This window comes from Nyctibius grandis, chromosome 5, assembly GCF_013368605.1.
Source record: "Nyctibius grandis isolate bNycGra1 chromosome 5, bNycGra1.pri, whole genome shotgun sequence".
In the NCBI taxonomy this organism is placed as follows: Eukaryota; Metazoa; Chordata; class Aves; order Nyctibiiformes; family Nyctibiidae; genus Nyctibius; species Nyctibius grandis.
Genome location: NC_090662.1, coordinates 1,481,485 through 1,508,182, shown reverse-complemented (window position 1 = coordinate 1,508,182; position 26,698 = coordinate 1,481,485). Strand labels below are relative to the sequence as shown.

At 48.8% G+C, this 26,698-nt stretch overlaps 1 protein-coding gene across 1 annotated transcript in view; it reads right to left on the bottom strand.

Annotated features, from left to right (window-relative positions):
* Positions 1–2,648: 2,648 nt before the first annotated feature.
* The window catches only part of STRIP2 (striatin interacting protein 2), a 30,702-nt gene continuing 6,652 nt past the window's right edge, over positions 2,649–26,698 (bottom strand). Inside the window, exons 10-21 of the mRNA XM_068400629.1 lie at positions 25,676–25,899; positions 24,096–24,161; positions 23,364–23,427; positions 22,209–22,280; positions 21,833–21,907; positions 20,695–20,792; positions 20,053–20,179; positions 16,893–16,993; positions 13,992–14,058; positions 8,975–9,079; positions 7,734–7,938; positions 2,649–4,590 (exon numbers count right to left, since the gene is read on the bottom strand). Coding sequence (XP_068256730.1) covers positions 4,340–4,590; positions 7,734–7,938; positions 8,975–9,079; positions 13,992–14,058; positions 16,893–16,993; positions 20,053–20,179; positions 20,695–20,792; positions 21,833–21,907; positions 22,209–22,280; positions 23,364–23,427; positions 24,096–24,161; positions 25,676–25,899 — 1,455 coding nt within the window. The 3' untranslated portion in view covers positions 2,649–4,339. The remainder of the gene's footprint in view (positions 4,591–7,733; positions 7,939–8,974; positions 9,080–13,991; positions 14,059–16,892; positions 16,994–20,052; positions 20,180–20,694; positions 20,793–21,832; positions 21,908–22,208; positions 22,281–23,363; positions 23,428–24,095; positions 24,162–25,675; positions 25,900–26,698) is intronic.

Sequence of the window (26,698 nt, the reverse complement as noted above, 5' to 3'; positions counted from 1 at the left end):
AGAAGCCTCAGTTAATTTGAGGGTGATAGAGCACTGGCACAGGCTGCCCAGGGAGGTTGTAGACTCTCCTTCTCTGGAGATATTCAAAACCTGCCTGGCCACAACCCTGTGCAACGTGCTCTGGGTGACCCTGCTTTGGCAGGGGGTTGGACTAGATCATCTCCAGAGGTCCCTTCCAACCCCAACCAGGCTGGGATTCTGTAATATACTGCTCAAACACCTCGAGGGAAAGCCTTTGGAGTATTATGTTGTTTGAATTCCCCGCATCTGTTTGTAAGTGGAATAAACTTATTAAAATAGAGGTTCCCTCTGTTCCTGTTGAACTGGCATTTCAGCCCCACAACTGCTCTGCAGAGCGCTGTGCAGTCCGTAGTGACACCAGCAGTTTTTATCAGTGTGAACCAAAACCCACATTTTCCATCTTTCCAGAAGAAACCCCCACTAAACCTAGCACATCTCAATAGACATACACCCTTTGTGACAAATTTGGGATGCGACACAAACATTTAAGTTAAAAGGTGTACCTTTCCCTAGTTATTTTTTTACACAGAGGTTCACGTTTTGTATAGAGGTATAGCTCTGGGGAGCATAACTTTTGGTGGTGGTGGTGGAAATAAATAGTGTTCAAAGATAATACTTCATACTATCCCCTACCACAGACATTCAGGTAAGAATTTGTATTTCCATTCTCTACCTCAATACAAATAGAAGGCACTGAAAAGCCATGGAAACCTTATATGAAGCACAATTTAAATATCACAGAATCAGAGAATCAATCAGGTTGGAAGAGCCCTCTGGGCTCATCGAGTCCAACCGTTGCCCTGACACCACCATGGCAACTAGACCAGGGCACTAAGTGCCATGGCCAGGCTTTTCTTAAACCCCTCCAGAGATGGTGACTCCACCACCTCCCTGGGCAGCCCCTTCCAATGGCTAATGACCCTTGCTGAGAAGAAATTCTTCCTAACGTCCAACCTGAACCTCCCCTGGTGAAGCTTGAGGCTGTGCCCTCTTGTCCTGTCGCTAGTTGCTTGGGAGAAGAGGCCAACTCCCACCCCACTACAACCTCCTATCAGGTAGTTGTAGACTGCACTAAGGTCACCTCTGAGCCTCCTCTTCTCCAGGCTAAACAACCCCAGCTCCCTCAGCCGTTCCTCAGAGGTCAGACCCTCCAGACCCTTCACCAGCTTGGTCGCCCTCCTCTGCACTCGCTCCAACACCTCAACATCTTTCTTGAAGTGCAGGGCCCGCAACTGGACACAGGATTCAAGGTGCCCCCTCACCAGTGCCCAGTACAGAGGGACGATCCCTTCCCCAGACCGGCTGGCTACACTATTCCTAAGAAAGGCCAGGATGCCATTGGCCTTCTTGGCCACCTGGGCACACTGCTGGCTCATGTTTAGCCGTCTGTCCATCAGCAGCCCCAGAGCTCTTTCTAACCACTCTTCCCCCAGCCTGTAGCACCGCGTGGGGTTGGTGTGGCCCAAGTGTAAGACCCGGCACTTGTTCTTGTTGAACCTCACGCCGTTGGTCTCGGCCCATCGATCCAACCTGTCCAGACCCCTCTGCAGACCCTTCCTACCCTCCAGCAGATCGACACTGCCACCCAGCTTGGTGGGTGGGAGTGTCAAATATCAAATTTGATATTTGATATTTGATATTTTGATATTTTCTATATCAAATATAGAAAAATGTACATCATTTTGTAGGTACTGGTCATTCTGTTTCACGTAAACATTGTGGGAAAGAGACACTTGGGAGAAAAAAAAGTTTTGAGCCAAATACCAAGGGCTTTTCTAAGTTTCTGATTCTTTAATAATTCATTCATTCCCTCTTCCCCTTGAAGAAACACTTACCTTCATGACCTTACTTCATCAAGACTAAAAGGATTCGAATACATTGATAGTACTTCCTTTACATTCACACTTAGTTGTTAGGAAATTAGATTGTTTTCTAAATCACTCTAAAACAGAGAATACCAGAGGAATAATAAAGCAAGGGGTGTAATATGGTTAACCAGAAAAAAACAACACTCCAGACTCTTTCAGTGTGAGGTCACCCTGTGAAGGAAGGAAAAAAAAGAAACCAACCGTGCTGGGGAGGTGTCCCTTGTGTCAGGATACGTGATACCACGCAGACGTACAGCTAAATTCCCTGGAGCCTGGCCTGGGGGAAAAATTGCACATTTGGTAGGAAAATATGAGACAAAATATCACAGAGAAAATCCTGAACTTCCCAGCTCGTCCTGGGCTCTGGCTCCTAGTACATGCTGAAAATAGTGGTATTTATACTGCAGTTCTCAAATATTTAAGAGACCTTTCAGATGTCTGCCACCTTTAGCTGGGCTTTGTTAATTTATTTGTATTTCTTTAATCTTTAGTTTATTTATGGGTAGGTGCCATCTTTTAGGAAGGGAGCTAAAGTACAGATGTATTATGTATATCTATTCTGATATATCTATAGATATATCAAAGTATGTCAGACAGAAGGCCTTTCCTCAGCAGAGAGAGCGTATGGGCAGGGGCGAGAGCTGAGTTTATGGGTTGGTTTGTGGGGGATGTTTTTGTCCTTTAAAAACAAAAAAAAAAAGCAGCAAAAGAAGCATTTGAATTAAGGCGCAGGAAGAAAAAAGCTTACGTAAATGTACGTGCTTTAAACGTTGCTCTGGTTTATTTTGAACAAAAGCGTGTTTAAAAAGGTGAGCGGGTTTACTAATGCTATTTCTATGAAAAATGCCTTTTACAAACCCCATTAAGGAAACATTCTCAGTTTAATTCCACAGCAATAAGCACAAATCCTGTCATAACAAACACTTGTGCTTTTATCACTTGTGTGCTTGATATATCGATAACACCATGACCCACGTGCTTGCCTGCACTATATTAACACATGCAGCTTTGACAAAAGCCAAACTCCTGGTTTCATGGCTGGGAGGGGGGAGGTTAGATCCAGGATTCCCTGTGCTGGACTGGTAAAATTTTATAGAGACAGATTATAGTTTGCAGGCTCTGTCATAATACTTAAAGTACTGTGAAGCCCAGCCTGCTTTTCCACTGTGGCCCTCAGGCAGGGCTGTTGGCCAAGGAGAAGAGACCATCACCCTGCACGGTGCCAAGGGCTGAGAGTCATTCGGTGGGTCAGCCCACAAGGGTTTCCAGCCTGCCTCCACCTGCCATCCTCATGCAACACAGCTTTACCCAAGTGGAGCGTTTGCATGGACCTTATAGAAAGTTTACAGCTCAATATGCTATTTGTTCTGAAAGTTACAGACCGCTGTGGCTGCTCTTTTCCTTGTATGATGGCAATGAAGTGTTAACCAAAGCATTTTTCCTGCCCACTTTAAGACTTGGCACAAACATTCCCCCAAATAACCAAAAACCTGTGGAAAAATCAGGTTATTTAATGTGGCATTTACTGTCTCCTCCAGGGTTAGAAGGGCTGAAGAGCAATGAAGAAAACTATCTGGAAACTTAACATTGCAGTAATTATCCTTCAAAAACAATCGGGTGGAGAGAAACGTGGCAATCAACCTCCTCTACAGCTCTGAACACTGCACAGCTTACCGATCATTTTACTCTAATACAAATGGTAAGTGAACGGAGTGGTGGAGAAAAGCGGGGTGGTGAAAAGGTAATGGATTATTATCCTTGGTGAACGATGCAAAAATTGTCAGTTGTGGAAGGCAGCCTCTGTAAGTCGGGTTGTACAATGCCAGCAACGCCAGCCCAGGGACAAAAGGTAACGTCATCTGCTTTGGCCAAGTCAACCTGTCACCTCTGAGACTGTCACAGGCAGTGCCATGTATTTCTTGTTTTCAGGGCAGCCTGTTCGTGGCAGTAGGGTGTTTGAAGCACATTAGCAGACAGCCATAACTGAATAAATGAAAAGAAATCAGGCACAGCGTGGGGCATTCGGGAGAGATGAAAAGCTTTCACAACTGAGATACTCTTACAACAAACTTACATGCACGAACCAAGCTAAGAGACAGAGCTGGACTCTGAGCTCTCGGACACTGGTGTCAATCTGCAGCAAAGACCAGATAAGCTCACTCTTGACACCGCCACTCGTGTGACACTGGAACCTGGTCCGTGGCCTCCATGCAGGTCCGTTGATACTGTATGGTCTCCAAGAAGTCATAGGAAAGGGATGACCTCTGAAAAGATGGCAGTTGCATACTCAGGGGTGTCTGGGTAGATGTAAAGAGGCTTGCTCTCTTTGGAAAGACTGTAATTAAGACCTGCTTAAGAACACCCAGGTCCAAAATAATCTTCCTTTCCTCAGCCTGTAGCACCTTGAGTCCTTATTGAGGTGGGACCAGGGGCAAGTGAAGGTGTGGCTCTCACTGGTAGTGCAGCAGCTCTTCCCAGCGAATGGGCTGGGAAAACACCTCCCGCTCCAGCCAGAGTTCGTAGGAGTAGTGGAAGTCCTCGGGGAGCTCCAGCCGCTGTCCCAGCACGCTCTGCAGGCAGTTGTCCACCGGGGCAAACTCCGAGTCTTGAGGTTTGTCGTATCTCCGGCTGTTGAAGGCTTCAATGTTGGCTCTCAGGGTGCATTCTTCAGCCTGGAAATCCCATGGTCTTGCATCGATATCTACATTGAAGAAGAAACAAGACCAAAATATTGTGGGGGAAAAAAAAAACCAACTCTGACAAGGTTTGAGCAAAAGAAAGGATGAAGATTTTACAGCAACCACGTGACTGAATTGACCAGAGTATTAGCCAATCAGTTATTCCTAATTATTATTCCTAATCAATTCCCATTATGTATGCATTTCAATTTAAGATATTTAAATGAAACATTAAAATCACTTGTAAATTAAGCAGAGTCAGAAAGCTTCCTATAGAAATGTAATTATTTCTGCTCTGTAGTGTGCTTTAAGGACTCTCTATAATTACCAAGCTCCTGCTTTTTTTCAGAAAGGCCCCACCACTTTAACTGAAAATCTCCGCAGATGTCTGAAGCGGAGATCAAGATTTAATGCATTTAGCTAAAAACTGGTGCACTTATTATGAGATACTGAAAACAAAGGGTTTTTTTTAAATTTGGACAAATTTAACTATGAATTATGTTGAAAATCTAACAACTGGCTGTAATAACCACGATATTTTAAACATATAATATTACATAAACATGAAAAAAAAAAACCCAGCATTTTGAAAGTGGGTCTTCAAGAGCTCTAAATCTATGTGAAATTGTCATTTGCTCCATAAAGGTTCAGTAAATTCACTGGCAAAGCTCAGCAGTGCTCAAGGGAGGGAAAGGTCCAAGCTAAGTATCAACCCAGATATACAAAGATAAAAATAAACGCTCCAGGAAAAACCCTTCCAGATCGTGTCTCTGAAAGCCAAGTGCTTCCCTGGCAAACTGTCCAGGTCAAGATACAGCCTCTGCTAAGCAGTGAATCGTGCAATCAAGTGTTGCATTATGTTGCTGATCAACTCTTTCGGGGGAAGCAGGACCCACACAACAATTTATCCTTTGCACCTGTCTTAAAATTGCATTACTCTCAATAGTGCCGTGTAAATCCAGTTGTTAGGGCAAACCCTTGCTCTGGAGCAGGTGATGTAGGTCGTCGTCTTCTCCTGCTGTTTTGGAGCATGTAGTGCTCAAGCTATTTAAGTCACCCAAGGCAGGCAACATCCCATAGCTGTATCCCATTAGTGGCCTAAAGAAGCCCTGCTGCCGTATCCCGTCCCACAGGGAACAGTCAGCTTGCAACGACAGGATAGAAATCCCCGTAAAAGAAAGGGAGTCCCCAGTTCTCCCCAGCCTTCTCACCCTTTGATCATTTGGGGAACTCCACTAGCCCTAGAGTGAAATTAATTTAATTTAAATTAAATTTGGTTCTTCTGAATTAGTGTCATAGCGGTATGATGACTATCAACAGCATACAGGTCTTCAAAAATAGATTATATCTTTTACAGGTGAAATTAAACACCCTAACCTAATTATAATGCCTTTCTCCCTTGTAAAAAAGTTATTAGGCTTTTACTTCTTGTCCTGTTTTCTTTTGAAACCGGAATGCTACCCAATTTTTCTACTTAATCCTCATTAAAAAGAAGATACTTGCAGAGCGAAAATTTAGGACTGTGTTATCAAGGCAAAAATATATTGTAATACTTTCTCTTCTTGTCCTAAGCTTGGGTCAGTTGTTGTAGCAACTGGGTGTACTTACAAGGGAATAAGAGTATGTGGTCTGATGCATCCTATGGATTAACACATGAGGAACATCAGAAACTTCATGACATCCTTCAAAAAATACAGATTTAGACTACATAAGAGCTGTTTAAACAGACACATCTCGTCTGTGCTTCAGCTTAAGGATTCAGAGTATCCACGTTGCTGGGTTGTAACCACTGTTGTTTCTCAGGTGGCAGCCTCAGAGCTATCAGTCAGGTTTTCAATCCACGGCCATCCTAAGCACGCACATTCCGTGCAGATACCAGGACAGTTTAATGGCTGAATGCTGAAAGTGATTTTGGAATGCAAAAGTGCAGGCCTGGGCTTGGTGGAAACTCTCATCCTGGAGACCCGAGCTGACTGCGTCCCATCCTCATCTGATTATTCCCACCGTTCCTCATGCAATCAATTTGTTCCCTCCTGATGGTGCTGAATCTCCAGGGCTCAGTGTTGGGGCCAGTTCTCTTTAATATCTGTATCAATGATCTGGATGAGGGGATCGAGTGCACCCTCAGTAAGTTCACAGATGACACCAAGTTGGGCGGGAGTGTTGATCTGCTGGAGGGTAGGAAGGCTCTGCAGAGGGGTCTGGACAGGCTGGATCGATGGGCCGAGGCCACTGTATGAGGGTCAACAAGGCCAAGTGTCGGGTCCTGCCCTTGGGGCACAACAGCCCCACACACCGCTACAGGCTGGGGGAAGAGGGGATGGAAAGTGCCTGGTGGAAAAGGACCTGGGGGTGTTGGTTGATGGAAGCTGAATATGAGCCAGCAGTGTGCCCAGGTGGCCAAGAAGGCCACCAGCATCCTGGCTTGTATCAGCACTAGTGTGGCCAGAAGGACTAGGGCAGGGATCGTCCCCCTGGACTCAGCACTGGTGAGGCTGCACCTCGAATCCTGGGTGCAGTTTTGGGCCCCTCACTACAAGAAAGACCTTGAGGTGCTGGAGCGAGTTCAGAGAAGGGCAACGAAGGTGGTGAAGGGTCTGGAGCACAAGTGTGATGAGGAGCGGCTGAGGGACCTGGGGGGGTTTAGCCTGGAGAAAAGTAGGCTGAGGGGAGACCTTCTCGCTGTCTACAACTACCTGAAAGGAGGTTGTAGTGAAGTGAGGGCTGGTCTCTTCTCCCAGGTAACAAGCGATAGGATGAGAGGAAACGGCCTCAAGTTTCGCCAGGGGAGGTTCAGGTTAGACATTAGGAAGCATTTCTTCTCAGAAAGGGTCATTAGACATTGGAAAAGACTGCCCAGGGAGGTGGTAGAGTACCCATCCTTGGAAGTATTTAAAAGCCATGTAGATGTGGTGCTGAGGGACGTGGGTTAGTGGTGGCCTTGGCAGTGCTGGGTTAACGGTTGGACTTGATGATCTTAAAGGTCCTTTCCAACCAAAACGAGTCTGCGATTCTATGAATGGTGCCATAAAGCTTCTGAAAAAATCCCCAATACTGACCCAAACAAGTTTATGGGATCCTAACAGGTCATAGGACAAACCATCTCAACCTCCCTGCGTGCCAATTCGACTCCGCACAGCGAGAATGCTTCCCCGGCACTACTCACCGTTGCCGTAAGCCCAGTCATCGTTCATGCGGTGCCGCACCTTCTGGTAAATGGCAGACATGGTTTTCATGTTGCTCTTTCTCCACTGGCGCCCCAGGTATTTGGTCTGGATTTTCAACAGTTTGAGGACATACAGTTGCATCATGGCCTGCTTCACCTTCAGAGCTCGTTTCAGTATTGGGGCTGACTTAAAGACTACCAGCATCTGTCAGGAAATCAGCACAAATCAATACAACGTTTTCAACAAAGCCACATGAGTAGTGTCTGCGCAGCTTTGGGCACTAACACCTGGGCCACATACGGTGCAAATCCCAAGCAGGTAGAACAGGAGTGTTCAACATAACAAGTTCCCCATGAGCCAGCAATGTGCCCTTGTGGCCAGGAAGGCCATTGGTGTCCTGGGGTGCATGAGGAAGAGTGCGGCCAACAGGTCAAGGGAGGTTCTCCTGCCCCTCTACACGGCCCTGGTGAGGCCACGTCTGGAGTAACTGTGGCCAGTTCTGGGCCCCCCAGTTCAAGAAAGACAAGGAGATACTGGAGAGAGTCCAGCGAAGGGCTACAAAGATGATCAGAGGGCTGGAGCATCTCTCTTATGAGGAGAGGCTGAGAGAGCTGGGGCTGTTCAGCTTGGAAAAGAGCAGATCGAGAGGGGATCTTATTAACACTTACAAATACCTGAGGGGTGGGTGTCAAGGGGATGGGGCCAGACTCTTCTCAGTGGTGCCCAGTGACAGGACAAGGGGAAACGGGCACAAGCTGAAACATGGGAAGTTCCATCTGAATATGAGGAGGAACTTCTTTACTGTGAGGGTGCCAGAGCACGGGCACAGGCTGCCCAGGGAGGGGGGTGAGTCTCCTTCTCTGGAGATATTCAAACTCCTCCTGGACACAACCCTGTGTGACATGCTCTAGGTGAACCTGCTTTGGCAGGGGGTTGGACTAGATGATCTCCAGAGGTCTCTTCCCACCCTCAACCATTCTGTGATAACCAACACTTGCTGCAGGGGGCTAGGGCGTCTTAGAAATAAGTATTATTTGCAGAAGAAATAGGATTTCTTCATTTAAGGCTCAATCTGTGAAGGAAAAATGGGCAGATTAAGAAGCAGAAGCTCCAGCACTGCCAGAAGAAATTCTTAGCAGGAAGGCTGGGCTGAAGCCACACAGCGTAGAGCTGGGGACACGCTTGAGGTGTGACACTGGAAGCCCGTGGCAGGTCTCGGAGAGACAGGACATCACCTTACCATTGTCCTCGAGTGTTTCCACTTGGTCAGCTTGTTAAGGATCCTCAGCAAGTTAATGCAGGAGAATAAATTTCTCCAGCAGAACTGGTTGTTGTCCCCGGCTTCCTGCCAAGCAGAAAAGGAAAAGCATAACTTTAACAGCAGCATTCAACACCACCAACACAGAGAGACCCTTTATTTTCCCTGTCTGCACAAGTCTTATTTCCGATGGGGAGTGAGCAGCGGAGCTACCTCACAGAATCAATCAGGTTGGAAGAGCCCTCTGGGATCATCGAGTCCAACCATTGCCCTGACACCACCATGGCAACTAGACCAGGGCACTAAGTGCCATGGCCAGGCTTTTCTTCAACCCCTCCAGAGATGGTGACTCCACCACCTCCCTGGGCAGCCCCTTCCAATGGCTAATGACCCTTGCTCAGAAGAAATGCTTCCTAATGTCCAACCTGAACCTCCCCTGGCCAAGCTTGAGGCTGTGTCCTCTTGTCCTATCGCTAGTTGCCTGGGAGGAGAGGCCAACTCCCACCCCGCTACAACCTCCCTTCAGGTAGTTGTAGACTGCACTAAGGTCACCTCTGAGCCTCCTCTTCTCCAGGCTAAACACCCCCAGCTCCCTCAGCCGTTCCTCATAGGTCAAACCCTCCAACCTCCTCGCTGGGGTTGTCATCATTCTACTAAGAAGCCAACAGATTCTGGGGAAAACCATTGATGTAATCAGCGTTTCAATTTGCATTTAGCTTTAGAGTACGAGCTAATATAAATCACATCATTCTGTCACAGGGAATATATATTGTGGCAGATTTGTATTCGTTATTTACAGCCAGAGAGCAAATTACAGCCTCATGATCACCACTGCTTAGAAAACAGGTTTTGTTAATTATATAAATTAATTCATAAACTACCACATGCTTAGAGGACGTATTACAGGCAAATAAAAGGAAATCACATCACAACGCAGGATGACAAACAGCAGCATTTGTATCAGGAGGACGAGACTTTTCTGTAACAAAGATCCCCTCCGGCTTAAGTGCAGCTGATATATTATTTTACATATTAGCTAAACGTACACACCCCCAGCTCCAGCTTGTGGAAATATTGCCTGTGGGACATTTGAGCAGTAATTCCACCACTATAGTAACTTGCTTGATGCTTGAACAGCACTGAGCACAGCAGAAGTGTCCCCCAAATAACCTAATTGGGGATGAGAAAGGAAACAAGTGCTGCTTCATTTGTGAGCCACTTACAGCCTTAACGACTCATGGCAAAAACTGCAGCCTGGTGCATGATCCAGGTTCCAGGCATCTTTGGGAGGAGAGTTTGGGGATGACCCCAGGGAGCCTGTTCTGCCAGTGTCTAATCCAGTTTTGAAACTAGATTTACCTAAGAAAATCCCGCCAGCGTAATGCCTTTGTTCTTAAAAGCAAGTACCAAACCTACCATTTTAGGAAGCTGGTAAAAATGCCAGGGTATGCGTAATTCTTAGAGGCCAAAAAGAAAGTGCTTCTGGCTTATAGAATCACAGACTGGTTTGGGTTGGAAGGGACCTTAAAGACCATCTAGTTCCAACCCCCCTGCCACGGGCAGGGACACCTTCCACCAGACCAGGTTGCTCCAAGTCCCATCCAACCTGGCCTTGAACACTGCCAGGGAGGGGGCAGCCACAGCTGCTCTGGGCAACCTGGGCCAGGGTCTCACCACCCTCACAGCAAAGAATTTCTTCCCAAAATCTAATCTCAATCTCCCCTCTTTCAGGTTAAAACCGTTCCCCCTCGTCCTATCACTCCACACCCTTGTAAGAAGCCCCTCTCCAGCTTTCCTGTAGCCCCTTCAGGTACTGGAAGGTGCTAGAAGGTCTCCCCGGAGCCTCCTCTTCTCTTTTATTTTATTTAATTCTGGAATTCGGTAAAAGCCACTCTGAGCAAATGCACTTTTCTGCCGGTAGAGGCTACGCTTGTGCTGAAGGCTCCTGTGCACACAGCAGAGCACAGAGAGGGGATGTCACCGAGATGTCACCAAGGCGCTCGCAGATGCTGCGTGCAGCTCTGGGGGTACCAGCTCAGGAGCAGCACCCGTATCCGAGAAGCAGTTTCATATCAGTGCCCAGTCCTAGTCTGCTCCCTCTGCACCAAGTAGTTTTTCTAAAAAGACCTCAGCAAATTAAGCTAATACCCATTTCAGAGGCAGCTGGATTTATTTTTGTCACCAATCTGATGTTGTCTCTATATCTTCAAGTAAGTGAGAGTCTTTCCATCAGATTTATGGGAAGAAGGAACAGGCTAAACAGACTTTAATCCCCCTTTTATCCCCATCTCCTGTTACCCTCCCCATGGCACCACGACACAGAGCAGCAGGGTCCTCTGCAACCCCCTCCCCAAACATGGGGAGCTGGAGAGGGGAGATGGGGTCCTGCAAGGAATCAAAGAGCCTGTCCCACAACAGGATGGGTGAAGCCCCCACTACCTCGCCAGGACTGCAGCCGCTCCTGATTTACACCATGTGGGGACAGCAGTTACCTCACTGCCCAAAACATAAATGTTGGCTGAGGAAACAAGTATATGCACAAGCTTATGCCTCTGAAGTACCAGGGCATGTTTAATTCCTATTAAACCTTTCATTCACAGGTATCCTCCCAAAGATGAACACCCATGGTAAAATTCAAGTTGGTTTCTGCATATTTTCTAATTAAATTAGTCTCCCATGAGGCTAACATCCGTGTTGGCTGGAGGAAAGCGATGAGACTGTCGTTTAATGCAACAGTTCCCAAACTGGGGACCAGACCCTACTGGGAAAGGGCAACTGGGAAGATTTTCCCTAAAAAAGATCCGTCTTCTACAGCCATAAAGCTTGGCGTGAGCATAAGTACAGCATGAGCCATGGGAGCGCTCAGCAACATGTCACTAGATGTCCCCATCGGGCCAGGATGCGGTCGGTGGGAGGCTGGCAAGGCTGGACGGGCATCAAGCCTGGCCAGGACACCCAGCCCTCGGCAAGTAGCCCACAGACCAGCACAAAACACGTGTCTGATCCCATCGATAAGGAGGGAGGCGATGGCCAGGAGCTGTCACCCCGAGCAGGCACCCAGAAGGAAGCAAGAAGCACTGGTGGGAAGGCACGTGGGACAGCGGCAGAGGACCGAGCCAGCACGCTGGCCATGCGTGACGACCCCACACCCACCCGCATGCACTCACAGCAGGTTTTTATATAAATTTGATCTGACATAAATCAACTCACAGCAGGAATTTGCATCGCAGTGGCACGTCAGAAATGCCGTGGTTACAGATCCGATGAACCCAGTTTGGCTGTGCTGGCTGACCGCAGCCTTGGAGGGATTGGTGAGCAACTTTGGCTCAGAGAAACTAGGGAAAATCTTTCACTTTAATGATTTTCACCTTTACACAGATGAGGAAAACAACATAGGCTTAAGATTTTAGCAGCCAGGCAGCATGAGATCATCCCTGCCCGGGCTGGTTTTGGTCAGGCTCCTTCTGAATGATTCCTGCATCATTCAGAGAGGAGAAGAGGGAGTCAGCCTCCTCTCCCAGGAAACTAGCAATAGGACAAGAGGACATAGCCTCAAGCTGCACCAGGGGAGGTTCAGGTTGGACATCAGGAAGCATTTCTTCTCAGAAAGGGTCACTAGACATTGGAAGGGGCTGCCCAGGGAGGTGGTGGAGTCACCATCTCTGGAGGGGTTTTAAGAAAAGCCTGGACATGGCACTTAGTGCCATGGTCTAGTTGCCATGGTGGTGTCAGGGCAATGGTTGGACTCCATGATCCCAGAGGGCTCTTCCAACCTGATTGATTCTGTGATTTAGGGTCCCCCTTCCCTCTGATCCCCCTCCCTGTTAACCCCAAAGCTTGTCCCTGCTCTGCGTCCCATCCAAGTCCAACCTACTCTGCATTTGAGTTATTGCAGTTATGAACCTGCCAGCATTCATGTCTCATCTGTAGCCCGTATATTCACATGGCCCATCACATTGGCTGGTCTCCATAATACTTGGGCTCCTCTCCACAGGGAATTTGGTTCATTCCTCAATCTACTGACATCTTACGAGTGCTCTGAGCAATTTAAACCTGGGAGGCAACAGCCTCTGGGCAAATCCTTTTTAAAAGCAGGCTCTCTCGTTCAAAGAAGCAAAAGGGAAAACTCTAAACCCAACTATTTTTATGGGGTGCACAACACCAGCAGTGCCTCCTCCCTACCTCCCCATAGCTGATAGCGAGTCAGAATAGTGATGGGAGAAATTTTCAAGTCTGGAGAGGGAAAAAAAAATGTCTAATTTTGGAAAAGTTGGGGGTACAGAAAAAAGAAGGCAGGAAAAGAAAACAAAAACCCTTCCTCACCCTCTCGCATACAGCAATACTGGTTACAAGGACCCTTTCTGTGCTGCTTGTGCCCTTGGGACCAGGAAGGGCAATGGTGTCCTGGGGTGCAAGAGGAAGAGTGTGGTCAACAGGTCAAGGGAGGTTCTCCTGCCCCTCTACACGGCTCTAGTGAGGCCACACCTGGAGTAACTGTGTGCAGTTCTGGGCCCCCCAGTTCAAGAAACATAAGGAATTACTGGAGAGAGTCCAGCGGAGGGGCACCGAAATGGTCAGAGGGCTGGAGCATCTCTGCTATGAGGAGAGGCTGAGGGAGCTGGGGCTGTTCAGCTGGAGAAGAGCAGACTGAGGGGGGATCTTATCAATGCTCACAGATACCTCAGGGGTGGGTGTCAAGGGGATGGGGCCAGACTCTTCTCAGTGGTGCCCAGTGACAGGACAAGGGGCAACGGGCACAAGCTGAAACATGGGAAGTTCCATCTGAATATGAGGAGGAACTTCTCTGCTGTGAGGGTGCCAGAGCCCTGGCACAGGCTGCCCAGGGAGGGGGGAGTCTCCTTCTCTGGAGATATTCAAACCCGCCTGGACACGACCCTGTGCGACGTGCTCTGGGTGACCCTGCTTTGGCAGGGGGTTGGACTGGATGATCTTCAGAGGTGCCTTCCAACCCTTAACCATTCTCTGATTCTGTGCTTACCAGGCTTTCCGCAGTGAGCTCGGGCAAATCACAGACTGTACAATGCGGATAATCCAGGACGGAGATGCTGTGGAAGACAGGAGAGAAGGGACTTGTTAAGAACCAGACAAAGATGAAAGCAACTTTTTAAGATGATCTACATGATTTTGCCTAGCGATCTGTAAAGCCTTCCTTCCCTGTGCCTGGGGTTTGAACTGCAATGGCAGCACTGCCTTATGCAGCAAGTAGTTTGGCTGGGTAGCCACCCCGTCCCCAGCGAGCCCTGTTGGGCACGTGAACGAGCCCGCAGCAGGTGCCACACAGACGTGCCTCCCTCCTGCATTTGGCATCCAAACGGGCTCCCAGCCTCACCGCTGCCTCACACCTCAGCTTAATAGAGCACGTCAGTTCCTCTTGGCTCTGAAGCGCATCCTGAGTGCATTAATAAGGACTCGAATGGTTTGGATCCATTAAGACATGACAGATTAGTTATTCATATGCATATTTAAGAAAAGGAAAAAAATCCCAAAACAGATCTTAGGTTAAAAAGGAGACAACTGACTACCAGCAAGAAAATTCACAATGAGGGCGCATCAGGTCTTTCCAAGCCCTCCAGGTCTATTGCCTTTGTAAAAGTAGCCAATAAGTGTGTGTATGTATATATATATATATATATATATATCTATATCTATATATCTATATCTATATCTATCTATCTATCTATCTATATATATATATATCTCTAAAAAACCATAGAATAGAATGATAGACTGGTTTGGGTTGGAAGGGACCTTAAAGATCATCTAGTTCCCCCTGCCACGGGCAGGGACACCTTCCACTAGACCAGGTTACTCCAAGCCCCATCCAACCTGGCCTTGAACACTGCCAGGGAGGGGGCAGCCACAGCTGCTCTGGGCAACCTGGGCCAGGGTCTCACCACCCTCACAGCAAAGAATTTCTTCCTAAGATCTCATCTAAGTCTCCCCTCTTTCAGTTTAAAACCATTCCCCCTCGTACACATACATACACAGCCACTGCTGCTATCCATGCTGAGGCACGCACTGATTTAAAACGAAGCGTGCACTATCACACAGCTTCGGTTCTTGTGTTCCCTCTTGTTTGCTATTTTTTGCTTTTTTAAATTCAGCAGCTGAGCAACAGGCTGACTCATGACAACCACTGAGTCAGTGGCAATCCAGGATGAGACCCAAGGTCAGGAGATCCCCTAAACCAGGCTTCATTTAAAGCGTTTGGCCCAGGAAGGGCTTGTCTGACCACAAGGACAGATGCTCCTCGCTGGCTCCTGCCTATTATAACCCTAAAACTGGAAGCGCCGAGCAGATACACACAGGAGAGCTCAGCAGAGCCCCATGGCTAGTAATGCTGCAAGTCATTACTGTACTGGCATCACTTCTGATATTTCCCGTTGCAGCATCACTGGACTCAGGTCCATACATCTGAACGCAACAAAATCCCACAGTCCTTTTTGCAGGGCAGTGCCTGACGTTGTTCACCACTGACAAACGGGGTACTCTGGGCTGGGCAGAAGAGCTGAACCTCCCTGGATCAGAGCATCCAGCTGCAAACCCCACCTCATTTTGCAGAAGCCTGTTCTGCCTGTGAAATCTCCATCAGAAAGCAGAGGAGGGGGCTGAGTGCTCCTGGGCTACGTTTCCTCTTCACTTACGTGGCTTTAAAGCACAGGACCAAAAGTGGAAACATTTATCAGCAAGAGAATTAATATAGGACTTTCTATTTTTACAAGGGCATGGAGGAGGGCCACAAAGATGCTCAGAGGGATGGAGCACCTCTCCTATGAAGACAGAGAGTTGGGGCTGTTCAGCCTGGAGAAGAGAAGGCTCCAGGGAGACCTTCTAGCACCTTCCAGTACCTGAAGGGGCTACAGGAAAGCTGGAGAGGGGCTTTTTACAAGGGCATGGAGTGACAGGACGAGGGGGAACAGTTTTAAACTGAAAGAGGGGAGATTGAGATGAGATCTGAGGAAGAAATTCTTTGCTGTGAGGGTGGTGAGACCCTGGCCCAGGTTGCCCAGAGAAGCTGTGGCTGCCCCCTCCCTGGCAGTGTTCAAGGCCAGGTTGGATGGGGCTTGGAGCAACCTGGTCTAGTGGAAGGTGTCCCTGCCTGTGGCAGGGGGGTTGGAACTAGATGATCTTTAAAGTCCCTTCCAACCCAAACCATCCTGTGATTCTATTTTTCCACACGTGCCTTCTCACACATACACAACCATACCATGCAGGAGACAGACCAGCCTACACACACAGCTGGAGAGCAACAAAAAGAGCATCAAAAAGCAAGAAAAAGGATCTTTTCATCATTCCAACAGCAACATCCCCTGCGGTGCTCCCCTTCAAATGGGGAAATCCTACCCAGTCCTACTGACTTGTGAAAGAGTTGTGCTCTTACGCTGACTTGCCGTAGTCCAGCCAGTCCCTATACAGACTCAAAACGGGGCCAGTGTCTTTCTCAAATCAGAAGTAAGAGCAGTCACAACTATGCAAAACCTGAAGAAGTCAGGAAAGGTGAATTTTAGCTATAAAAAGTGGAAAAGACCAAGAAGACTCTACCCCATCGAGCCTTTTTGAAGCTGTGGCCCACAGATACCCAGTGGCACTGGACTGCTTCCCAGGAGTCCACGTGAAGATGAAAACAAGCCTACTATCAGCAAGGGAGATGCATCTACATGTATTTCAGCAGTCCAGTGAGACTGGAACCCCCCCATCCAGTCCTCCTCATGAAGCAGAAGGGATTTACTCCCCTCCAGCATATTCCTATAGTGGAGAACATACTGCCCCAAAGCTGTGCAAGGGACCAGAGGTCACTCAGTCCCACCACATGTGAGGGTTCCTCATGCACCAAGCCTCCCTGCTCCATAATTTCTCTCTTCCCCAGAAGTGGCTGTACCTGTTTTTGGCAGTGATATAAGACATGATGTTTTGGTTGAAGAACTTCAGGATCAGCGGGATGCAGTTGGCAAACACCAAATGTTGGGACACGTACTCAAACTGAGGGAGAGAAGTGAAATGGGTCAACGTTAGCTGGAACAACTGGGAGCATCACCTGGGAATGGAAACCCATTTCCAGCCGAAAGCAAAGCAGTCTCAATGGTTTGCTCTAGACACCTCGCAGACCATCTTCCCCTTGCAGAAATCTGCTGTATAAGGCTTGTGTCATATACAGCAGCTCCCACCAGCTGGAAAACTCTCTTTGCCATAGAGTGGACGCACATACTTCATGGCAATAGTTTAGGAATAGCTGCACGTAATGACTGCAGTGTAGCTTTTCCAAATAAAAGCTGTGGCAAAACAGTATATGGGGAGGAGGGAAGGAGGAGATGTAGCTATTACATGAGAAAACACAATAACTCCTATTGCTGTCACATGCTAACCCCAGACCCTTTATCAAATTTCGACTGAGAAAAGCACCCTTACCTTCATACGTGCTTTTAATTTCTCTCCCCCTCTAAACATTAAATGGTCTGGGTATATATGGCTGCGTGAGGCCACACCTTGAATCCTGTGTCCAGTTCTGGGCCCCACACCTCAAGAAAGATGTTGAGGTGTCGGAGTGAGTCCAGAGGAGGGCGACGAAGCTGGTGAAGGGTTTGGAGGGTCTGACTGCGAGGAACGGCTGAGGGAGCTGGGGGTGTTTAGCCTGGAGAAGAGGAGGCTCAGAGGTGACCTTAGTGCAGTCTACAACTACCTGAAGGGAGGTTGTAGCGCAGTGGGAGTCGGCCTCTTCTCCCAGGCAACCAGCAACAGGACAAGAGGACACAGCCTCAAGCTTTGCCAGGGGAGGGTTCAGGTTGGACATTAGGAAGCATTTCTTCTCAGCAAGGGTCATTAGCCATTGGAAGGGGCTGCCCAGGGAGGTGGTGAAGTCACCATCTCTGGAGGGGTTTAAGAAAAGACTGGACATGGCACTTAGTGCCATGGTCTAGTTGCCATGGTGGTGTCAGGGCAATGGTTGGACTCAATGATCCCAGAGGGCTCTTCCAACCTGATTGATTCTGTGATCCCATCCCATCCTATCCGTGCGTCTCACTAACCTGCAATCAACAGCCCAAATTTGAGAGTGAAGAAACAGTTTGTTCCTCCACATCTCATCTCAGCCTGGTACGAGCTGTTGATGCTTGGTACACCACCGATGACACTGATGATTTCTGAGTAATGGGCAGTCCCTGCTAGCCAGGATCTGAGATGTTCTCACTGCTTTGAAATGCAGCTGCCAGCAACCAGTATGTTGTAACGGGATCAGACCAAAGGTAATTCTAACTTGCTGAACTGCAATAATTTGATGGCGTTTCTCTGTTGACATAACACATACCAAAACTTGACAGAACCAAGACAAAAACCCCCATGATCTGTGTTGGTGTGCAGGTCAGTGAAGCTGCTGCCTCACCGATGCAGCAGCTGGCGAGCGCAGGGTGGCCCTGGACCAGTCACACTCTCTGCTACCCTCTGCCGATGCTGGAAGCATCAGCTCAGCCCCTGCAGCGGTTTTTGGGGTGGTCCTTGAGACCAGCTTCGGCACCGAAAGAAATTAGGATGGCTCGCCCAAAATCAGATGCAAAAGCAGCTTCAAGGAGGGAACACCACAGCTTTCTCCAGGCTTAGCACCAGGCTGCAAGGGTCCTCCTGCCGCAGAGGAAGAAATGAGAGGAGCCGTTTTGGGGGTGATGTGAGAAAAATTATGGAAGGGATGTGGGGGGACCCAGAACAAACGTAGGATTGTAAAAATGTGGGGTTTTGTTTCATTTTATCCAATTCAATATAAGGGTTTATATTTATCCTCAGATAAATATCAGTGGGCTTTGTAACACAGAGGGATTTGTACCATGCTGAAACCTTTAAAAGAAAAAAAAATAAAAACCACTAATTGTTTGACTTGCAGAATGGGGTGGAGAACTGAGCCCAGGTCAGTCCTTGGTCATTTTTTAATCAAGGAAAGCCCTGATGCTGGTCCAGTTCAATTGGTGCCACGTAGATGAATCAAAAATCAGATTGCATCTAGGACCCAGACCTCCAGGCTCTGCTGAAACTGCAGCCCCAAGAACTTGATCCTGCTGAGGGACAGAGGACTGGATTAGTTGACCTCGTGAGGTCCTACCCAGCACTATTTCTGGTCACTGGAGGCGAAACAGAGCAAAAGAAGGTCTTGTCTAACCCCACCTCCTTCTGCTGGGGAGGATCGTGCTTGTGATATCTCCTAAATTTTAACCTGATCAGCCACAGCATGAATTTTTCCAGAAGTCTGAAAACTCTTTCCACGTGAGTGGAAACGATCCTGTCAAAACACAGTCAGAGATATATTGCGGGCAGGTTATCCCTGCCTGAGTAACCCTACACAAGTAACCCTAGCCCAAGGCTAGGGTTCACTACTACGGAAAAGCGATTGGCAGCTCTTCATGGAAGCCCTTCCTGGAGAGGTCTTTTAGGAGAGGGTCTATCAGGACACACCGGCTCCAAGACCACAGAATCACAGAATGGTTAAGGGTTGGAAGGGACCTCTGGAGATCGTCCCGTCCAACCCCCTGCCAAAGCAGGGTCACCCAGAGCACGTTGCACAGGGTTGCATCCAGGTGGGTTTTGAGTATCTCCAGAGAAGGAGACTCCCCACCCTCCCTGGGCAGCCTGTGCCAGGGCTCTGGCACCCTCACACCAAAGAAGTTCCTCCTCATATTCAGATGGAACTTCCCGTGTTTCAACTTGTGCCCGTTGCCCCTTGTCCTGTCACTGGGCACCACTGAGAAGAGTCTGGCCCCCTCCTCTTGACACCCACCCCTAAGGTATTTGTAAGCATTGATAAGATCCCCCCTCAGTCTGCTCTTCTCCAGCTGAACAGCCCCAGCTCCCTCAGCTTCTCCTCTTAGCAGAGATGCTCCAGTCCTTTGATCATCTTTGTAGCCCTTCGCTGGACTCTCTCCAGTAATCCCTTATCTTTCTTGAACTGGGGGGCCCAGAACTGCACACAGTTACTCCAGACATGGCCTCACCAGGGCCATGTAGAGGCACAGGATAACCTCCCTTGACCTGTTGGCCATGGCTGACTCCTCTATGCTTACCTGGTAGATGTGGTTCAGCTTGAAGTGCTTGAGGAGCAGCAGCAGCAGCGCCGAGATGCTCTTCACAATGATCTCTTTGTGCCTGTTCACATCAATCCCCAGTTTCATGCTCTGAAGAACGGTGATGCTGGGTGGGAGGGAAAGAAGGCAACAGCACTATGAGTATGGGAGCAAGGTGGACTAAGGGACTGTTGAGTTCTTACTCATTTGGACAAGCTCTACAGAAACAGAGACCTTTGCTTCCCTCTGGGACTCCCATTTCCATCCCCTCCTGTCTGCTGACACCAAAGGGCATTTAAAATGGGGGAAAAAAAAAGCTGATTGCGCTCCGCCAGCAATGCTCGGGGAACAGTATGAAGGACACCTACATATGCTCATCTGTCTTTATGATTTGTGTCACTTAGCTAGCAGAGCACAGCGGCTGCCGCCTGTGCTCGAATTGTCACTCTCCTGAAAAACTGGCATTCACATCCTTGGCCATCACCCCTCTGCCCTGGTAGCAACAGTAGCTCGCACCTATCCAAAGAGACGTCCCCAAATTTGGAGTTCCCCGAACCTATTGGCAAACCCCAACTCTCCTGCTTGGTCCAAGACTTCGTGGCAAAGCTAGGATGGCTGGTGGCCACCTCCTCAAGGACTTACGGCATCTCTTCAGGCAACACATCTGCCAGGATGTTGATGGAGTCGGTCTTGGCTTTAGAGGTGGGTGCTGCAGCAAGGAGGATCTTCAGCAAAGCTATCTGCAGGGGAGGGCAGGCGTGGAGGGATGCTCCCAGGAAGGGGCATTCCTTCTCCTTCACTTGCTGAAAATGGACAACTTCAAGCCAACTCTGTAGGGTTTCACCAGCTCAAGCTCCACTCACCATGATGGATTGACTATGCCAAGCATCTTAGAATCACAGAATGGTTTGGGTTGGAAGGGACCTTAAAGCCCATCTAGTTCCAACCCCCTGCCACAGGTAGGGACACCTTCCACTAGACTAGGTTGCTCCAAGCCCCATCCAACCTGGCAATGCAGCTGAATTTAAGGACACGCATTGTATTCCTCTGGGAATCTCCTGAGGCCATGGGAAGGCTGCAAGGGATGTCCCTGAAAGGAAGGTCATAACCTAGAAGGTCTCCACAATTTGAATAGCTGTGGAGAGCACAGCCAGGGTGGTGGAGACCTGAAGGTGTTACCATCTTGTTTGCTGAGCCACGTAAAACACAAGGATGGTTTAGTTTGGTTCCTGGCCCAGCGAGCCCATCATGCTTGGAGATCAGCATGATATCGTAATGGAAAGTTAATCTCAGCAAGAGGGACAAAGGCTCAAGGGACAATGAAGTCCATAGGTTGCTTCTTGAGGTCAGAAGTGAAAGTACCTGCATCAGCGTGCAACGACTTGCTGGTAAATACTACAGCTCACGCAGCTTGAGATGACACAAGGCCATCCCAGACTGGCTCCCCTCAGTGTCTGGAGGGCAGGAGCCAGTTTTGAGCTCCCACCAATGCGGAGGACTTTGTTCCTTGTGCCCAATCCTCCACACACATCCTATTTTCTGACCACTGACCTGTCTCCAAACGTTTGAGTGCGCCCCTGGGTATCTGCACCTCTTGATCCTCTGCATCCCTCCTCTTGGACTGTACTTTCCACCCAACTCTGCTCTGGATTCCCACCAAAATCTCACCATTTAAGTCCTGAGTGTACCCCATCAGCCCCATGATGATCTCTGCAGCTCACAGATTGGCACCATTCCCCACTCAAAAGCTGCTCTTCACTTTTAAGAAACACGGGCTTACCATATACTGGGGGAGATTGTACAACATTGCTCGATACAAGATCTCACAAGGAGTTTCTTGGACTTCCTCTTCCCCCTAGCACAGAGAAACATTAGAAACAAGGAAAAATGATTTCCAGTCCACACACTTGAGATATGTCAGTCACCTCCATAAAACCCAGCTTGAGGACTTAACGATGGACATAGCTACATGCTGACTGCAGGTAGCTCCAGGCCACTGGAGCATCTCCACTGCTACATTTGATCAAGATATGGACTTCTAGAAAAAAAGAGCATCCAAGATGTGTCCTAAGGATCACAGAGAATGTATGCATTTCTACAACACCTTGAAAATCTTCCACACATCTATCTAGTGATGGGGAGCAGTGACTTCTTACCAGAGACATTGGGCACTTCTCCAGCTCCTCCTCGTTCTTGATCTGGACGTCTGAGATGGAAACATACTTGTGCTGGCAAAATACACAGACAGAGGCAGAGCAATATCACAACTGAAGGATGAAACAGAGTCAGCGGTGACAACGTTTGCTGATTTTAGTAATATCTAAGTTAGGTGTATAGGTCACAGCAGATACATGGAGAACTCATCTTTGTGTGGGACATCCCTCTGTCCCTGAAGCCCCTCACACATCATGCCTTTGATTACTTCCACCTATTCTTCCTAGGATCTCTCTGTAAGTAAATGGAGAGGGACAATCACCTTCAAAAGGCAATCCAGACCTTAGATAGGGTCAGTTGGCCTCTGGAGGTGCCTCACTCCACATGGAGCACTGCAGGAGCCAAGGCTGGCCATGCTTGCCCCTGGGAACAGCACAGGTCTGGGCATGTACGTCCAAACTCAGCTCTGGAAGTCTGTCACCTTCAAAGCACACAGCAAACGCTCACCAGGATGCAGCAACACTATACCTTGGATAAAGGGAAAGTCCAAGTGCTGGACAATCTACTTGGAACTGCAGCAAGGACTCAGTTTTCCATTTTTTTTGCCCCAATTCCTGCAAGAAGCTCCAGAAGCTTTTCCTGTGACAACTAACAAGAAGGGACCCTCTTATTCCCTGCCATAACTCTGTTTCAGCCAGAGGTTAGATGTGAGGACCCCACACGGCATGTGGTGGATATCCAGCCCCTCACAAGCTGTTCAGACCTTGACTGGATTCATCAGATTGACTTGCCAAGGCAGAGGGAGCAAGAGCTCAGACCGAACACGTTGCTGTACATCAGCTGAAGAGGAGCAGAAGACTACGTTCGTGTCAAACATTTACTGTGGGCTGAGGGCATACATCTGAGGAACTTGAAACTCGCTATAAGTGCTGTACCACAAAGTTTATGTGACTTGATGCCCTGCAATCCCCCTATGGCCTTAATGATCTTGGCCAATGATTGCCCCATGCCCATGAGATCCCCACAGGTCTGATCCCACCTCAGAGCATCTACTGAGTGCCAGTGAGCAAAAATAGCAAGGGATGAAGTTCGACAAGCTGGCTGCGCTCAGCAAGGCTTTCTGGGCTGCTTCATCCAAGATGGAGCCACCATCTTACCTGCTTCAGCGTCTTCACGCTTTCATGGATGGGCCGTGGTAGCCCTATCAGGGTTTCAGTGTCTCTGTGGGGGATGAAAGAAGGTAAGTACGAGGCTGGGAAGAAGATCTAAGTTTAACACTTCCATGTCATACAAGGTAAAAGAGGGAGCCTGCAGTCTACTGAATCTACTGAATGCATCCCACGTGGGTCAGGAATTGGGTGAGCTGCCCACCCTCCCACCTCCTCCCCAGCAAAGCCTGTGCAAGAGAGGGGAGACATCAGGGTGAAGAACTGCAGTGAAATCAGGTCTCTGCACGGACCCAGCTTGAGCCCAGCACTGCCCCTAAAAACCGAATATACTCTGCTGGGCCCGTGCCAGGATGACTCTGCACCCACAGCTGGATTTATTCACAAACTGGGTAATTTGCTGGGGATACCAGATTGTCCCAACTCCCTCCCGCATCATACCAGTCTCTGGCTTGGGCCAGGGGTCACTTATTCTGAGCTAGGTCTGATTTTTAATAGAAAGAGGTCCTTGGAGACCAGCATCTCCAAGAACATGTTTTTGTGATGCCGAGTACACTGCTGCAGCTCCAGCGAGATCCAACAAGATGCACCCCATCGTCCCAAGCATGCCTTAGGCAGGTTGAGCTGAGAAAACCTAAGCTCTGTGGACATGTCCCACCAGTTACATTGCACTGATAGGAGCAATGAGACAGACTTTGTTGGACCTACACACGTAGCACTCACTGTCCCAGCGTGAAGCCGATGAATTTGTTCCTGCTTGCTTCCAGGAAGTGCTCGATGTCTTTCTGTCTGATGGAGCAGCAGAGAAATAAAACAAGGAGAAGGTTGGAAAACAGACATATACCAGATCACAGCCTACATTGCTCAGAAAGGACAGCAGTGTGGGACCAACAAGAACCTTTGAGCTTTCTAGGATTGATTTCTAGAGGACTTAATAGCAGTGGGCTACAGCCACCATTACTCTCATTGGTTGGGAGCAACGAATCATAGAATCACAGGATGGTTTGGGTTGGAAGGGACCTTAAAGATCATCTAGTTCCAAGCCCCCTACCACGGGCAGGGACACCTTCCACCAGACCAGGTTGCTCCAAGCCCCATCCAACCTGGCCTTGAACACTGCCAGGGAGGGGGCAGCCACAGCTTCCTTGGGCAACCTGGGCCAGGGTCTCACCACCCTCACAGCAAAGAACATGAACCATAACCATTTGTATTTGCTCTGCAACTCCATGAGAGCGTGCAAATAAATGGAGAGGAGTTCTCTATAACCAGCACCTTTTTATCCACCTTCTCTGCTCCTACCACATGCATCTTCGAGCAGCATCTGCTCGCTTTGAGCGAACAAATGTTGTCTCCACAGTCTGGCAAAGCACATGCTGCTCCAAGAGAGCAAGCTGACATCTTGTTCACCTTGGGCATCTTTCATGAGAACTGGTCAGGGTCTCAGCACTACAAGTAGGACGTGAACCGTGAGCCAAGGCTCTCACAGGCAGAAAGAAACCCAGCTGGGCACCAGCCAAGAAAAACAACGGTCATTTGATTTCGAAGCTGAGAGCATTACGTTATGTGGAGTACCGTGGCACCACTCATGTGGGAAACCAGCTCTTGCCATATCCCTGCGAGGAGTGCTCTGGACAGACACACTTAACCCTGTCACTGCTCCCACATCGAAAAGATGTGTTTGCTCCTGTGTTTTAAAGATACTGGATTAAATCTAGGCTTTGGATCAACAGCAAAAAACCTCACATGGATTAGAGGGAAAGGGGCAGAGGTTTTCACCCTCTTTTCCCAATGCTCCCCCATATCATGTGTAGCAGAACTAGTCCTAGGAAGGGAAGGCACCAATTTTGTTTTCCTCAGAGGTTTTTCTCCAGTTTTTCACCTTAAAGCAAGGCCACTCAAGAAGGCTTCATCCAGCAACACAAAAGTCCCACTCAACAAGCAAGAGGCAATGTCACTAACCAGTTCCCAAGATGATTAGTCTAGGACCTTGCCCTCCTGAGATCCATTGGTGCTGGTTGGGAAAGCTGACCCTGCTCCCACAGTGCTCCAGCACAAGCCTTCCCAGTACAAAATGGGATTGCCACTTACTGGCCAAGCTTGGCCATACTTGGTTTGTAAAGCCTGGGGAACAGCTCAGCTAAACCCAGTCCAGAAAGGACCAAATGAGACAAAAAAAGCAGTGGAGTCACTTCAGTTTGACTTGCCAGAGGCCAACGAACTTGCCACAGACTGACGTTCAGCCTGCAATGAACTCCAGGACAGGTAGGATTGGGGAGGATGGCAATGACACCAGATGGTTTTACCTGACTTTGGGGGCCCAGGGGAGCCCTTTGGGGAACGACACCCTTTCGATAAGCGGGCGCTGAGCAGGCATCGCGGGGATAATCGCGTCCCGCTCCATCAGGTCCAGTTCCCCCTCGATCCCGCTGTCCACGTCATCGTTCTCCTCTTCGTCGACTCCTGCTTCATCATTCTTGAAGGGGTCTCTCTCGTTGTAGATATCCAAACTGTCTTGCTTCATCAGGGGCTGCAGCAGAAGGGGAAGGAGAAATTCAAGTAACTCAGTGGATTTTATTTCCCTCCCAGCTGCTGGCACCATCCTCTCCAACCTGGAAGGATCAGGCTCCCAGATGATTGTCAGGTGAGGATTTCCCTCCTACCTGTTGCCACCAAAGCCTGGACAAGCAATAACCCCCTCTTTACCTCTAACCTTGCTGCTTTAGAGGGGTGTGACCTCATTTTCCATCTTAACTTTTGAGCTACCATCCGACATCTCTCCCCTAGCAAAGGAGGTATTTCCATCCTCAGACCATAACACAGCAACACAATAAAAAGTGGAGCTAAAAAAGATGAGCTTGCTGGGAGCAGTTTGCTCCTCAGTGCTTATCAGCCCTTTGCCATAGGGTCAGGATGTCCTCTCGCTTCCTCCAGATCAAATGCATCGTGGGGCTGATCTACCACAACTGAAATGGGTGGATGAAAAGTTGGACGTGAGCCGGCAACATGTGCTGGCAGCCCAGAAAGCCAACCATGTCCTGGGCTGCATCCCCAGCAGCGTGGCCAGCAGGGTGAGGGAGGGGATTCTACCCCTCTGCTCCGCTCTCGGGAGACCCCCCCTGCAGGGCTGTGTCCAGCTCTGGGCCCCAACACAAGAAGGACATGGAGCTGTCGGAGCGAGTCCAGAGGAGGCCACGGAGATGCTCAGAGGGCTGGAGCCCCTCTGCTCTGGAGACAGGCTGAGAGAGCTGGGGCTGTTCAGCCTGGAGAAGGCTCCAAGGAGACCTTATTGTGGCCTTTCAATATATAAACGGGGCTTATAAGAAAGA